The sequence below is a fragment of the Maniola jurtina genome, chromosome 1 (genome assembly GCF_905333055.1).
Source record: "Maniola jurtina chromosome 1, ilManJurt1.1, whole genome shotgun sequence".
NCBI classification, from domain to species: domain Eukaryota; kingdom Metazoa; phylum Arthropoda; class Insecta; order Lepidoptera; family Nymphalidae; genus Maniola; species Maniola jurtina.
In genome coordinates, this window is record NC_060029.1 from 9,587,699 (window position 1) to 9,602,602 (window position 14,904).

Sequence of the window (14,904 nt, forward strand, 5' to 3'; positions counted from 1 at the left end):
AAAATCTTTATTGCTAACAAAAATACAAAAAGTAAAAATACAGGATACACTTAAAAAACAAAGGGCAATCTTATCACTACAGTGATCACTTCCAGGCAACCCATACTTAAGAACTTATAGAACTGTAAGACAGAAAAGTAATTGTTTGAATGCATTCAATTCATTGATTTTGTTTAGAACCAAAGGTTAAAGAACAGTTAGGCTCGAAGCTCAAATGGCCCATTAAAGATATGTATATTATTTGGCCTGAAGCTATATTATATTACTAGCTGTGCCCGCGACTTCGTTCGCGTGGAATAGTGACTTTTCGCGCTTTATATAGCCACGGACGCTCAGGCGCGAGGCGCCGTGATTCTTTAAATTGACATAACTTTTTTATTTATGAACCGATTGACATGAAATAAACACTAAATCCTAAGTGAAGCTTACTACAATATATTAGTGAAAACCGTATCTAAATCGAATAAGCCGTTTCTGAGATTAGCGTGCACAAACACACAGACAAACAGACAAAAAAAAAATTTAATTACAATTTTGGGTTCGGCATCGATATAATAACAACCCCTGCTACTTTTTTTTTATATATTTCCATTGTACAGACACCACTTTTCTACAATTTTATTATATGTATAGATATAAAACATATTTCAATTAATAAAACATCTTACTGTGTTTCATTTAAGGCAGCACCATAACAACTACCACAGGTAATTTTTGCTAGTTCAGATGAATTCTGCTTTACCTAGAATAGAAAAAATCTAAATAAGTAACATAATATAAATTTTCATTTTATCATATTATTATTAAAAACTAACAGTTGAGGAAAGAGCTATTTCTTCTTTTTTTGGTTCTTCTATTGGTACACCATCTAAGTTTAGTCTTCGTTTATGTATGTTATGGTCCATTTGAAGGTGTTGCTCCCCAGAAGAATCCATGGCATCTAACACTAAATCTGAAAATATTACACAATAAGTTTTATACATTTAAAAAAGAAAGTGATACACAACTAGCAAATTTAATATTCAAAGCTGTTTCTGAAGAGGAATTCTCCATGGGTTAAGAGCCTTAACTGGTACTACAGTAATTGGCCAACCAGTAATTATGAATATCTTCTTTATCAACACTACATGCTCATAATCTCAGTCGCTTGTTAGAAGCTTTTGTTGTTTAGGCTAGCCAAGCATGATTGCTGTATAGTTTTTACTTTTTACCTTCATTATGTAATAACTTTTCAACTTGTACTTACAATCGCATGATATTCTAGGTACAATGATATCAAAGTTAATTCTCAATTTGTGTCCCCTTGAGGTGTCTACAAATAGCTCCTCTGAAATATTCGGTGACATGTATGTGTGCAATTCAGAAAGGATAAGTAAAACCATTATTGATGCACCCATAACGGTAACTAAAAAAAACATCTTCAGTAATATATATATCGTAATATAATATTAATTACATGCCTATCGCCTCATATTATTATGAACTTACTAATAGCGCCAGTTGCAGTTTTCACTCTAAAGTCTTCTAATGTTTTAGCATAGGCATCGAGTTGCTTAAATTTATTAACAAATTGAGATTCCATATTGTTACTAGGTTATAATAAACAGCAAGGAAAGGAACTAATCGTTATATTCTAACCTACTATTAATCTGTGAAACTGAATAATGTTATGTATTAAAGAATGTAACACTGTAGAATTTTAAAATACACACGAAGCATGTCACAAGTCACAACTCGCATTTATTAATTCTTAACTAATTATTATATTATATTTAGTATTTTCAGCACGATAGGTAAATAGGTACTTTATTTTGAGTTTTGATTTTTGACAGCACAGCAGTCAGCACTCAGCACAGACCATTTGACAGCTACCTATTGTCAGAACATGGACGTACTACCATGTGTCAGCACCACAGAACTTTTTTTTTCTCTCTCACGTCTGGCTTTACAAAGATTAGCCAATGTCAAGTTTATAGTTATTTGTAACAAGTTAGTTAAACTATACAAGTATGGACCCCGTCTGTGTCGGCGCTCACCAACATACGCACGGCACTCCCTTAGAGCGCTTTCCAGTCAGTTGTAGGATGGTGGCGTCATAACCACAGAATTCAGAACTGGCATAGAAATTCCATTGAGCTGTGGGTAACTTTGTCGTAGCACAAAAGTACGATTTAAAAAATTCCACGGTTCCTTTATCTTTATTAAAATATATCTGGTATATTTTACTCTCATTTATTTATTATTCTTATGTAAATAAAATGTCAGCAAAAATATAGTTCGCGACAGGTCGACATGGCAATCGGGGTATGAAGCGGGGGGGGGGGGGGGGAGCCCCACACTCCCCTACGTCACCCGCGTTATCCTGTACCGGAATATCGCGGGAGCTGTGCGGGTGTGCGGGCCCACCCCATTGCCATGTCGGTCTGTCGCGAACTATACTTGTAAGTTGTAAGATTTAAAACGAGAAACGTGGGGCGAAAACGAATAACTATGAGATATCTATAAATATATTTAATACTTTTTAGCCCATTTTAAAAACGTGGTATTTAAAAAAAAACACTTTAATTAAAAGCTTTCATACCCTGCACCCACAGTATTTCCACCCTGAACTAGTGGAGTAGGTAATATTAATTAGTGTATTATGGTAGGTAAGTACTAGCGCCTGGAAAGTAAGTCGATTTGATCAGACGCGAGTACAAGAAGATAAAATAAATTAAACACAGTGTTCCAATTTATACTTATTTATTTTTTGTTCATAAGATTGTAATAATCTAAATAACACAATGAAACATTAAGATTATTAACCATCTTTGCGTATAGTGTGAAACGGTGGCAAAATATTATATTATATAGTCCAAATATCAACTCCATGTAGGATTTCCGGCTTAAATAAAACATTAATTATAACTTTAACAAACATTACCTAAGTTGACATCGGTCGTCCCTGCCACACGGTCACAATATTGTAACTATTATTATTGAGTATTATTTACATGTGTACAGTCTTTTAAATTTTACTTATAGAGATCACTTCCTTACGTTGAATCCCTCTCCCGTGGGATCTAGTATCCATGGGTAGTTATTGGGGCATTCCATGCAAGTGAAAAGACGCAGTGTCTCGCCTGGTAACTCCCGCGTCGTTAAGGGACAGGCATTCGGCAAGGAGCAGAAAGGTTGTCCTTTGACGTCACACTTGTCTTGTTTCCACTCTTGGAAATCTCTGAGCTGTGAAAGCTCGGTCGGGTTCTGCATCCACTGGATAACTTGAATAAGAGAGGTGAAATATACATCGTTCTTCTCCAACATTTCTTCGATGAACTTGATGAGCTCATCTCTGAATTCTTTCTTAGATTTAAGCCATGAGGCGTGGAAGTGGAGACCGAGAGGGGCACGGTTGGTCGTGTAGTGGCGGTTGAAGTTGTGACGCAGGAGTCTCGCGAACTGCTCGCCGGTTTGGATGTTTGAGCAAGAATCGACCACGTGACAACCTGGCAGAGATTCATCAAAAGTGGGATCGTCTCTTCGGTCTAGTTCATTCATTACCATTTCCCATACTGGATGACTTCTTGATGGACAATTGTGCGCGTTGCCGTTACATTTGTGTGGCATGCGGAAATATAGCGTGTAGGGCCAAATGGGAACACGGCTCAGAGGAGCAGTTATGGAAGCATCATACACGAAGTACTGATCGGCCATCATTTCGAATTGTTTATTACCACCAACTCGTAAGTAGGGTGCTCTGACGCCAATAATAGAGGCATCAGTTATGTTCGCGAAACGTTCAATTATAAGACGACCTCCAGCCATTTCAGCTAACCAGTCGTCGTAGCTTCCACTGGACCAGTATTGCGGATCATCTTTGTGTGTTAAAGAGAAAACAGAAATTTCATGTCCTTTGCGGTGTAACTCTTGCACTGCTGCATAGTTTGTGTACTTGTGCGAAACAAAGAATGTTCCACGAATTTGGCAGCCATTAGGATTAAAACGATTTCCATTAAATATCTGTTCATATAAGTCGATGTTGTCAACGTTGACAGCGCCGTTGAAAGTAATCGTCACCATCTGTGGTACTTGATTGGGCTCAAGCGCGCCGGGAATGCGAGTGCCGTCAGCGGAGCAGAAGCAGTCGGGCAGCCGGCACTGGTTGGTGTCGCAGTCCGGGGCTCTGTTGGGGTCTAGCTCGACCGCTGCAAAATGGTAATAACGTTGAAGCTTCGGAATAAAGTTTGCAGGTAGCTACTTTTATAACATAGCTAAGTAATTGTTTCGTGCCTGCAAAAACTTTTAAGATTTACAAAATTTTGCGCTAACAGGCTTATGAATTTATTAGCTTATGCCTTTGACTTTATCCGCGTGGACTACACAAATTTAAAATCCCTATTTTACCCCTTTAGCGGCTTGGATGAATAAATACTCAGGATGGTATGCTCCGAAAAGTCAAATGAAGCAGGGGAACTGTCAGTTGATGAGTATGTGTGCGTTATGGAATGATACCATTCACATATGAAAATTTGCCTATTTTCCTATTTTTCCCTATTTTTCCCTTTCACGATGATATTAAAAAATGAGATCTCATTAGATTAGTCTTTATTATGATAGTTACAAATCGATGGATGTTCGATGCTAGAAAATAATAATTTATCGATTGCAACGTATTAAAATTTACCTACTCTGTTTTTACATAATTTTGATTAATTACAGTATAGGGCCTCTGGCCTTATTGAAAATCTCTGCTTAACAGGGTGCCCATCACCATGTTTACTATATAATCGTATCCTGACAGTTAAAAATAAAAAAGTTAAAAAGTCAAATATAAAAACGCAATATATTCACTAAAAATATTTAATAATAATCCAAGTATGTACCAGTTAGCGATTTTATTTAGCGTATCTCACAGGGTTAGTAGACTATTCACTACTTTTGGTGTTATACACCGGGCAAGTTTACATCCCTATATCGTAGATCTCTTACCAAATTACACAAAGCGGCTCTTGGGTAGCGGTTTTTTTTTTCTCTAAGCCAAATTCAAAGTTATTTATTCAAAATGGGTTCATATTTTATTTGTCTTGTGTTTTCTGACATTTATGACCTTAAAAAATACCTAAATAAAGATAAATATTCTAGCTATCCGTATAGCGTCCCATCTTTGACCACATCACGCGTGACGAGTCCTCCGTTCGTCGCTAAGGTTGTTTTGGTGGGTGCCTACCAAAACAACCTATCATGGACTAACTATAACTAAATAATATTATTAATGTAGTAAGATTTTGATTACCTATTTATTTATTTCTTTATTGCACACACAAACATATACATTTACAAAAAACATAGAAGACAACATCGTAAGTACGTTGGACAGATAAAAACGTATGTTTTTATCTGTCCAACGTACGTACACCAATTACGTAGGTACCTAGGTACTTCATGATAAATTTGGCATGCAGCTATTATGACGGAGACTGGTATATTAAATGTACTACAATTTAGTAATAAGTTTTGTTTTAGTTAAATTTCAATATCAATTTAAAATCTTTTAATTAACAAAACAGCCTTTTTCGCTTAGTTATATTATGATTGTCATCAAAAATAAAATATAAATTTGTCTAAATATAATGAAAAAAAAATTGCACATTTTTAGGCAAAATTACCCCATTTATTTTCTGACAACCCTAGACTTCAATTTGAAGTTGTGTAATTTGCACAGCACGATTACGATACGATTTAAAATTAAATTATTTCATTGAAGTGTCAAACAAAAAAATATAATCACTACGTTGTGTCAAATGCGTATCGGAAGGTGTTAAGTGACCAGTTTCGTAGAATTTATGTTGAGTTTGTGTGCGTGACGTGTAATTACAGAGATTTGGTCGATAGTGGGTCGATAGTTGTGCTTCCTTCGTTTGTACGGCGGGGTCACCGGTTGTTTAGCGGTTGAATTTCTTAGCTCCTTTCTTAGCGGGTGTCTACGTCCTCTTAGCTATCTCTATGCCCGGTCCGATCCGTTCAGTAGTTTGAGCTGTCCGTTGATAGATTAGTCAGTCAGTCAGTCAGCCAGCTTTTCTTTTTATATACATAGAAGAAGATGTTGATATATAATGTATAACAGTAAAAATTTTTAATTGATAAAATACCTCAGTATTGTTATGTATTGTTACTGTAGTTATTAAATTATGTACTTACTACAAGCATTTTCATCAGACTCGTCTTTGCAGTCAGGTTTTCCATTGCAAAAAAGTTCTTTTTCCATACAATCTCCACTACCGCATGCCAGTTTGCCTTCAGGGCAAATGGGTTCATCAGTCTTCAAGATAGGCATTATTTTGCGCGGCTCTGTGAATGAGTAAATTACATTAGGCATACACTAAACGTAATCTTTATGTTTTCCTAGCGCATTTATAAAAATTTTAAAGTGCGGTAAAATCAACAAGAAGCGTCTGTGAAACGTAACAAGATAATTAAATACAGGAGTAAACATTATAAAGTGACCAACATAGTTCTGATGCCTCGTCAGTGTAAAATATTTTTCGTAGGTAGGTATACATGTGTTGGAATTTAAAGAAGAGAGACAGAATGAAAAGATTTGCCTGAGGATGAAAAAATGATCAAGTTAAAGAAAAATTGATTAGAAAAAGAAACTTAGCTCAAGTTGTCTGAGATTTAGCTAAGTTCCAAAGTATATTACTTATTAGTGACGGAATAGACACAAAGTCGTTAATAATAAATTAATCAGAAATTAGCTTTTCCAAAGAAGAAAAGATTTGCCAATGAACAGGATAAAGAGATGAAAAATAACGGACAACAAGATTTTTTTAACCAAGGAAGATCAATAATAATAATATATTTAATCTTAAGTAGGAAAAAATATGGGAAAAAATGAATAGTTTACCCAAAGTTGTTACATGAACTTTGAATATAACGGAGAGTTAAAACAAAAAGTACTTAAGTTAATACAGTTAAAACTATTAAAAAAATATTTCATGGGTGCCATGCATTTTTAAATTAATGTTTTTAATGATTGGTTTGTAATAAAGAGTTAGTTTCGATAAAAGCAAAAGGTGTATGATACAAATGCAAACATTATACCGTATTTATTCGTTTTTAGAAGTAAAATTGAAAATAATGTTAGTAACGAGTTTTTAGAAGGCATTGTTAATTAGGTATATTTGTTAGATTAAGCTTTAGCGTCAAGAAAACAGGTAGATATTCCAAGAAATGAATAGGTAGATGTTTTTAATGTTCATTTGATTTAGAGAGAATGTGTTTGAAATAATCAAGTATCTACTTATGCAGTGAAAGTGAAGTAGGTACCAAGTATTTTTCTTGACTTGTGAAAGAGTGGTGAAATATTTAAAATATTGTTTGGTATGTAAATATGTGTACATCTTTTTATTTACATGGTACATATGGTATAGTACCTAACATTGCAGGTATCGAAAAAAAATTGTGTAGATATTGTATAATAAAACGGGAAAAACACTATATGGTGCTCGTATGTAGGTATAGTTTGTTAATGCGTAACTAGTGCATTATTGTCCTGACGCGGACTGTTGGCTTAGTCCGGGGCCTCATGCATTATACCAAATCTACAGTGCGACGCGGCCCTCTCACCCAAGCTCTATTGCTCGCTACTCGCGAATAATTTTTTTCGCACTTACTCTCAAGTTTGTCACAGTTGGTCACTTTACCCTTCCAGTCGCAGGTTTGTTTATCGAGATCGAAAGCGAGTCCCGACGGGCACGTGATCTGTTTAAGACCTGACCTAGTGCACCTGTGCCGATAAGAATAACAAAATATTTAATAAATGTTTCAAAGCGGAAGCGGACGTACAAAAGGCTAGCGAATAGTGAACAGTTTAAAATTGACATGATAATGCCAACCGGATGCCCTTTGCACGACCACTCCCTGTAGTCGCCAGAACTTACTTTCTATTTGATCGCAATTCTTAACATGAGTTTTCCAATCACAGGTTTGACGCTCGATATCGAACGCCAGTCCGCCGGGGCAGCGCACTGAAGCGAGCCTCGTCACGCCATTTTCAGCTCCTGCGTCACACCTGTACACAGCCTTGTTTTCAGCACGGGGGCTTATTTAAGTTCTGCCGTCCACTGCGCCACTAGTGGCGGCCGATAAACGCGACCACTAGTGGTTACGTTAAGCCGCTAAACACAGCCACCAGTCACAAGCGTCTAGTGACTGGTAGAAGCCTTCAGTTGTGCAGCCACTGGTGGCTAGAATCCATCGTCCATTTCCAGAGTGAAAAGACTGGATGGGCGGGCTGCAGGGAGAAGCCGGTGACTGCGGCCGAATATGTACGAGAGGCGAGCGACAAAATGCGGCCACAAGTAGCGAGCGTTGACCACTTCCGCAGCTTGTGACTCAAACCCTTTGTTTGCACCGATGCCATACAAAATATATGAAAAATCTCGTCCGCAACTTGTGGTGGCAATCAGTCGTCGCCACCGGTGGCTCAGTGTGCGGCAGCACTAAATGTCTACTTATTTTTAAATGTAACCTTGAAACATAATAATTACTTCATTCAATTAGAACAATCTATTATTCAAATTGAACCACTGGAAAAGCTTGACATTCTAATATTTTATACTTATTTTGTTTTAATTGATATACCTACGTACTACAACGAATATAAATATAAAGGTTACAGAAAAAAATTCAATTGATTTGCTTTGTTATTTAGTCCGCAATATCACTATGACTAATATTCAAGGCACGTTGGTGACCGTTCCGTTCACTGGCTGGAATATCAAGTTCTTGCATGCCTTCCAAACGAATGCATTATTTTATTATTATCTACTATTAGTACCAACTAGCCTTCAATTGATAATAATTGTAGGCATCCTTATTTTATAATAAATTAAGAGAGATTGTAATCTGATGATAGATAAAATCTACGATATAGCGCAGACAATTTCGGTACTTTTAAAATCTAAACCGAATCCTAAGCCCGAACTTAGATTTCCTGTAAAAAAATTTGTTTATTGACATATAGATGATAATTTAAACAATTTTTTTATTTCTAGAATATAGGCCATATTATATGTACTAAGTAAAATATTTATTATTAATTATTATTTCAGAACTGTCAGAAGTAAAAAAGCTATGACCAAGATTTACCGACAGACAGTCACCGAAGTGCAAGTTCAACATAGTAGAAACAAAGACAACGTCACACTATCGAACCTAAATCTTGATGTATTTTAATACTTTACCTGACTACATCACGGCAGTCATTTTCGGTGGTTAATCGGAAGTATTCATCGGCAGGGCGGCCGTCGCAAAGCTGTTCAGGAGTCGCGTCCTCTCCGCCATCATCATCCTGGCGCTTCACTCGCGTTGCATCGATAACTAGACGAAACAAGTAACAGTTCAAAATTATAACTCGTCTTCTCCTCTTAACCGCTGAAATACAGTAAAATTGCCTTTTCTCGCTTGGTATGCTTTAAATTTTTAATATTGTATCTACTATGCTCAGGTATATACTTATGAACTCAGAATACTTTCTAGTTTTCATTTGACATCCCACTCGTTACGATAGCAAAAAAATCAGAGACCCCCCACCTTTTTGGATGTAACATCCGCCATTTTGATTTCGATCATATAAAATGTAGCTTAAGGAGCTTATGTCACCCGTTCTATAATACCGAATCGATTGATACCTCACTCATCAAAATCGGCTAAGTAGTTTAGGCGCTACGTTGGAACATACATAAATACAAACATACATATAGGTACATAAACTGCTAAAAGCATAACCCTTATGGCTTAAATAAGTTACAGAATTGCAACAAATACAACTATAAAATAGTCTATGTACCTACCTATACATTAATGAAGGCATAACGTTATACCAACTTAACACGCTTATTGAGTAACGCAGCTTAACGTTAACCACGATTACCACACGCGAGTGAAAGAATGTAGTACCGTTTCATTTCGGTATGAAATATTGCAGCGTACATAGCTCGTAACGAGATTCGTTAATTTTTAAGAAACATTGACAAATCAAATATTTCAAGCATATGCGAATAGAATGAAATAATAAAGGCACAACAATTTCAATTCGATTTTAAATTGCGTAGTCAGTAAGCAACCCGATGACGGCATTGAAAGGTAAAACGTTAAAAAGAAATCGAGGTCAACGCCAGCCACGTAAGGAACCGGTGTTCATTCTTATACGGCTTTAAAGTTTTTTTACGTAAGTTGATTATAATAATAAGCTATTTACAATATTTTAAAATAATATGAGGCAACACAGTGTGTTGCGCAATAAAGAAAAAAAAATTAAGTGTGCTATACAATATTTACATACTGATTTGATTTTGTATCTATTCTGTAAGTACTAAGCTTTATATTATTAATTAATTTTAGGTAGTCTAATTACAATTATTTTCTTCCACCATATTTTTAAATGAAATATGCAACAGTCGCGAACTTTATAAACGTAAAATAATTATATCTTGAAAATTGTGTATCTATTAAAAAAATAGTTAGAGATTGAAAGTTGGCACCTAAACGTTAAATATCTATTTTGTACTCACCAGAATAGGTGAGTAGTAGCACCCCCAGACACAGGTACGGGTGTCGAGCCATGGCGCTCGGCGTAGACTGGCCGGTGCGTCGCGCTCTACAAGAAAGTGCAAGAGGTGCTTGCTGCCCCTCTTCACCTATTTATATAACCAGGCAGGTCGCGCTCGAACCAGCTGACAAACTCCGCCTGTCCTGTACGCACTGTACCTCCTGGCGATATAAGTCATCACTCCATTGCCGCAGCTTTTAATAAGCACACGGTGACCCGAGACAATACTCCGAAATCTTAATAATGATGATTAGGATTTTAGCTAATTACAACCCGAGTAATTCGTTAATATTGCAAAAAACTTGCTCGTTAGTAATGTGTTACATTTTAATTAATTTCATTATTCTTGGTACAGTGCAATAGCTCGTATAATTAATTCATGCGAATTCTACTTTTTGTTTCTAATGTCAAACAAAGATTGTCATGCCAAAAGGTATTTCACGTGACACTGAAGTAGCGTTAGAATGTTAACTTGAAAAATTACAAGTGCCTCGGTACTAAGGTACTTACTAGAGCTTCACTCTAGTCTCGAAACGTATGACTAATATTTTCCATAACATTCGAGAACATACCTACCTTCTCGAATGTTAAACAAAACAATACGCATTAATAATAATTAATTACACCTACTATACACTTACATATTATAATTTTATTTATAAGTAGCTCTAAAAAGTTCGATCTTGCAACTAATGCAAAACGAAATTGGGCGTTTGTTTTATCAAAAACTCTTAGTGTGTTTATTAATGAAAACCTTCCAAAAAGCTCCCAAAATCATTATTACTTATATGTATTATATTACAAACTTGATTATGCGCGCAAATTCATTCACGTAGATTTAGGTTTTTATGAATCCCGGGAACTTTTTATCCTGGAAACTTTTTGATTTTCCGGAATAAAAAGTTATACCTCTCGTCAAAATCGGTAACAAGGATGGGCCGTGAAAAATTAGCACATCGACGGACAGGCAGATATAGCAAGACAGACAAACACACTTTTGCATTTATAATATTTCTTAAGTTGGAAAATTAAGCATGGATTAAAGTCTGCCGCCGCGCTGAGTTGGTTTTTGTTCGGGTTAATCTTAGAACTGTGGGGTTTTCATACGGTTTTCACCAATAGAAAGAAGCATTATCAAAAAAGGCTAAAAGCTATATTTTATGAATAGTTTGTGCAAACAAGCTACTCGTGTGAAGATGATAGTGAATTAAGTCGGAAAAAATCGTTCCACCTGAAAATTTCCATGGCGTACGCTGAGTAAATAAATAATTAAGTAATTAAAGTTACACGAATATGGTGTACAGTGCCTATGCTCTTCTCCTACGGTAACGGGTTGCTACTCGCTAATATGTAATGAATATTATTTTGATACGTGTATCCAATATAATATTATGACATACCTACAGTTTAAGTATCAATTATGTTTTTTACCCAGATTTTAAAGGGTAATAGGAAGTAGTTTTTGGCTATATATTATATATTGTACATCGTTCCCCTATACCTAGTTGGCAAACTACTCATTTGATTTTGATGCAGTGCCGTTAGCTTTTCTATATACCATTTATTTGTATCAGAAAGTTGTAACAATAAACAGAAAAAGAAAGAAAAAGTGGACAGGGAAGCACTTATCTCTCTTTAAGAGATCTCTACCAGTGACCCTTGGCGTACGAGTGTAGGTATGTGACGTTATTGTAACAATACCAATATGTGATGTGATAAAAAAATACGAAAAGAAAATATTTCCAATTCCTATAAATGTGAATAATTTACCTTATCATAAAATAGTATTTTTGTGGTATCACTTTCGATTTTAGGCATTCGAATTTCGAACCTGTTTTGTAAAATTTATGTCAATGTCATCAATAAACGGAGAGAAGATCCGAAACTGTAATCTTGATTTACATAATTAATTCTTAAAATTATCTGTTTGAAGGTCGATAAATTTTAGTATAAACTAAAAGGGCGAATTTGTTTCTACACCTGTAAAATTTTATAAGCAACTTTTACTAATATTAATCGTATCCAAAATAATAGGCGTGAGTACACATTTACATAAAATTAATAGGAAGCAAAAAAACTCATTTGCCAAAGCAAATATTAATATAATTAAAGGGAAATTTATATTTAAACGAATATTAAGGTGCCCTTAGTTGTGATCCTCTTCTTAATGACAAGTTATTATACTTATTAGTAGTTTTTTTCTTCTTAACATTGGCGTCTGTGCAACAAACAAACAATTTCGTAGTTAATTGGTAACAAGTTAAAAAAAAGATTCCGACGAATTGAGAACCTCCTCCTTTTTTTTGAAGTCGGTTAAAAATACTATAAATTGCAATAAAATATTTGCGTGAAGATTGGTGGCCTTGCGGCATTATATCCGGGTCTATCAGGTTATGTAACATATAATATAAGTACCGAGGTCCAAAGGAGACGGCAAAGGAGCTGGCGCGGCGGCAAGGCGTCGCGTCGCGGCGCTGCGTGGCACCGACACGGAAGTCGTTTGTTGTAGGGTTAGCGCTTCGTTAGTCCAACTTTACCATACCATACTGGTGAGATATTCATCATCATCTTCATAATCATCAACCATCGCCACGCCAGCTCACGAGTGAGGACGGGTCTCTTCTCGGAATGAGAAGGAATTGGACATAGTTAAAGAGAACATAATGGAGAACTCTCAGGCATGTTTCCTCGCGATGTTTTCCTTCATCGATAAAGCAATAGCAACCAATAAAAGTTAAGTGATATTTGATTGCTTATACGCACATAACCCCTGACCTCCCGAATTGTAGGACGACGTCTTGAAACCACTAGGCTCTCATCGTTAATAAGATATTACATAAATATATTCATACTAGAAGATGTCTGTGACCTACGTAGATTTTCCTGGAAATTGTTTGATTTTTTGGGCTAAAAAGTACCATAATTCTATTTCCGGGATGCAAACTACATAATAAATATCGTCAAAATTGGTTAAGTCGTATGATGATGGCTAGTAGCTAACAAATACTTTTTCTTTTACATACTTGAGCAACACTATTAGGTGATTTCTATAATCACTTTTTCAGATTCGACTAAAATTACAGTCGTAATATTATGAGGTAGCCCTACATAGCAGCATATTTCTCGATCTTGTTGTAGTGCTATGACACTCTGTCGTGGGTACCTACTGATTTTTGTCACGTTTTTGTTATATATAAATATATTAGTATATTACACCAAACATATGGGTAATCAGATTATCAAAATATAAAATAGGTTATTAAACAGGTAAAAATATGTATGAATAATTTTACAAAAAACCTAAGTAAGCAACTGAATTAATCCTGCAAGATAGACTATATGGGTGCTCCACTGAAGGTTTGTGTCCAAAAAACTATTTATTTATTTCATTTCCTTTTTGTACGAGTGACTAAATTAAATAGCTCAAGAATAACATATAATTGGAATGAGTAGTTTTAGAGGTCAACATGTTATAATAAGTACTCCATAGAAAAGAGTTCAACGCGTTGCAAGCTCGCACGTTCCGCGCGCGAGCGGTTGCTTCGATGCTCGAGACGATTCCAGAAAAATCTTTGATTACTTAGATAGATTTCCAGATTGTATTTTATTTTAAAATAGGTACCCACTTTAATACTCTGAGGGCCATAATCTACTACCGTAATAGTACGTACGTTTATGCCAAAGGCTATATTTTATTATGTAAGTAGATATATTACTACCAATATACTAGTTTCCTTGAGGAAACTAGTATTTTTCTTGTGTTGCTAGTTTCGTTTTCTAAATTTGTTAATATGCTAAATATTATAAACTACTTGTTAATTTAAGCATAATTTAGTGATATTTAAACTAGTGACATATACCTAATAAAATTTATAATTAGCCACCTACTTTTGATATATAAAGGTCAAGTGAATATTGAAATTGACATAGAAAACATTTAGGTATGATCTTTGATTATGATTAAATCTATGGGTATAATCAACAAATTAGACTTACTAGCAAGTGTGTCACACTGAAAGAAAAGGATATGATATTAGAGATAAATATGGCTTTTGTGTAAAAAAAAACTTTGAACTTATATCTAGGTATATCAAAAATTATAAGTATATATTTTTTAAAACAATTCCATTAGCCTTTGCACATAGGACATTGGAATATTTTACTCGTAACTCAAACAGAGCAAAACTTTACGTTGATAGAATAGAAATCTTAATAAAGTAAATAATTATTATTTTTACAATTTATGTTGGTTAAGAATTATATACCTACATATATAGCGGTGTGCATCTTACATGGCAGGTATGTGTGTC

General features: G+C 35.2%; 2 protein-coding genes across 3 annotated transcripts in view; both read right to left on the reverse strand.

The window, feature by feature from the left end:
• Window positions 1–1,850, reverse strand: part of LOC123865733 (endoplasmic reticulum-Golgi intermediate compartment protein 3) — a 10,878-nt gene extending 9,028 nt beyond the window's left edge. The window contains exons 1-4 of the mRNA XM_045906977.1: window positions 1,489–1,850; window positions 1,247–1,405; window positions 816–952; window positions 669–742 (exon numbers count right to left, since the gene is read on the reverse strand). Coding sequence (XP_045762933.1) covers window positions 669–742; window positions 816–952; window positions 1,247–1,405; window positions 1,489–1,582 — 464 coding nt within the window. The 5' untranslated portion in view covers window positions 1,583–1,850. The remainder of the gene's footprint in view (window positions 1–668; window positions 743–815; window positions 953–1,246; window positions 1,406–1,488) is intronic.
• Window positions 1,851–2,725: 875 nt separating this feature from the next.
• Window positions 2,726–10,729, reverse strand: LOC123864611 (chitin deacetylase 1). Of its 2 annotated transcripts, none has more exons than XM_045905312.1 (5): window positions 10,557–10,729; window positions 9,228–9,363; window positions 7,656–7,768; window positions 6,181–6,330; window positions 2,726–4,187 (listed from the first exon to the last, which is right to left on the reverse strand). In XM_045905312.1, the coding sequence occupies exons 1-5, from the start codon at window positions 10,606–10,608 to the stop codon at window positions 3,028–3,030; spliced, it is 1,611 nt and encodes a 536-aa protein (XP_045761268.1). In that variant the 5' UTR covers window positions 10,609–10,729; the 3' UTR covers window positions 2,726–3,027. The 2 variants fall into 2 exon arrangements, with proteins under 2 accessions (XP_045761268.1, XP_045761186.1); XM_045905230.1 differs by lacking the exon at window positions 7,656–7,768 and adding an exon at window positions 7,923–8,053 and having other exon boundaries at window positions 10,557–10,728.
• Between the last annotated feature and the right edge of the window lie 4,175 nt (window positions 10,730–14,904).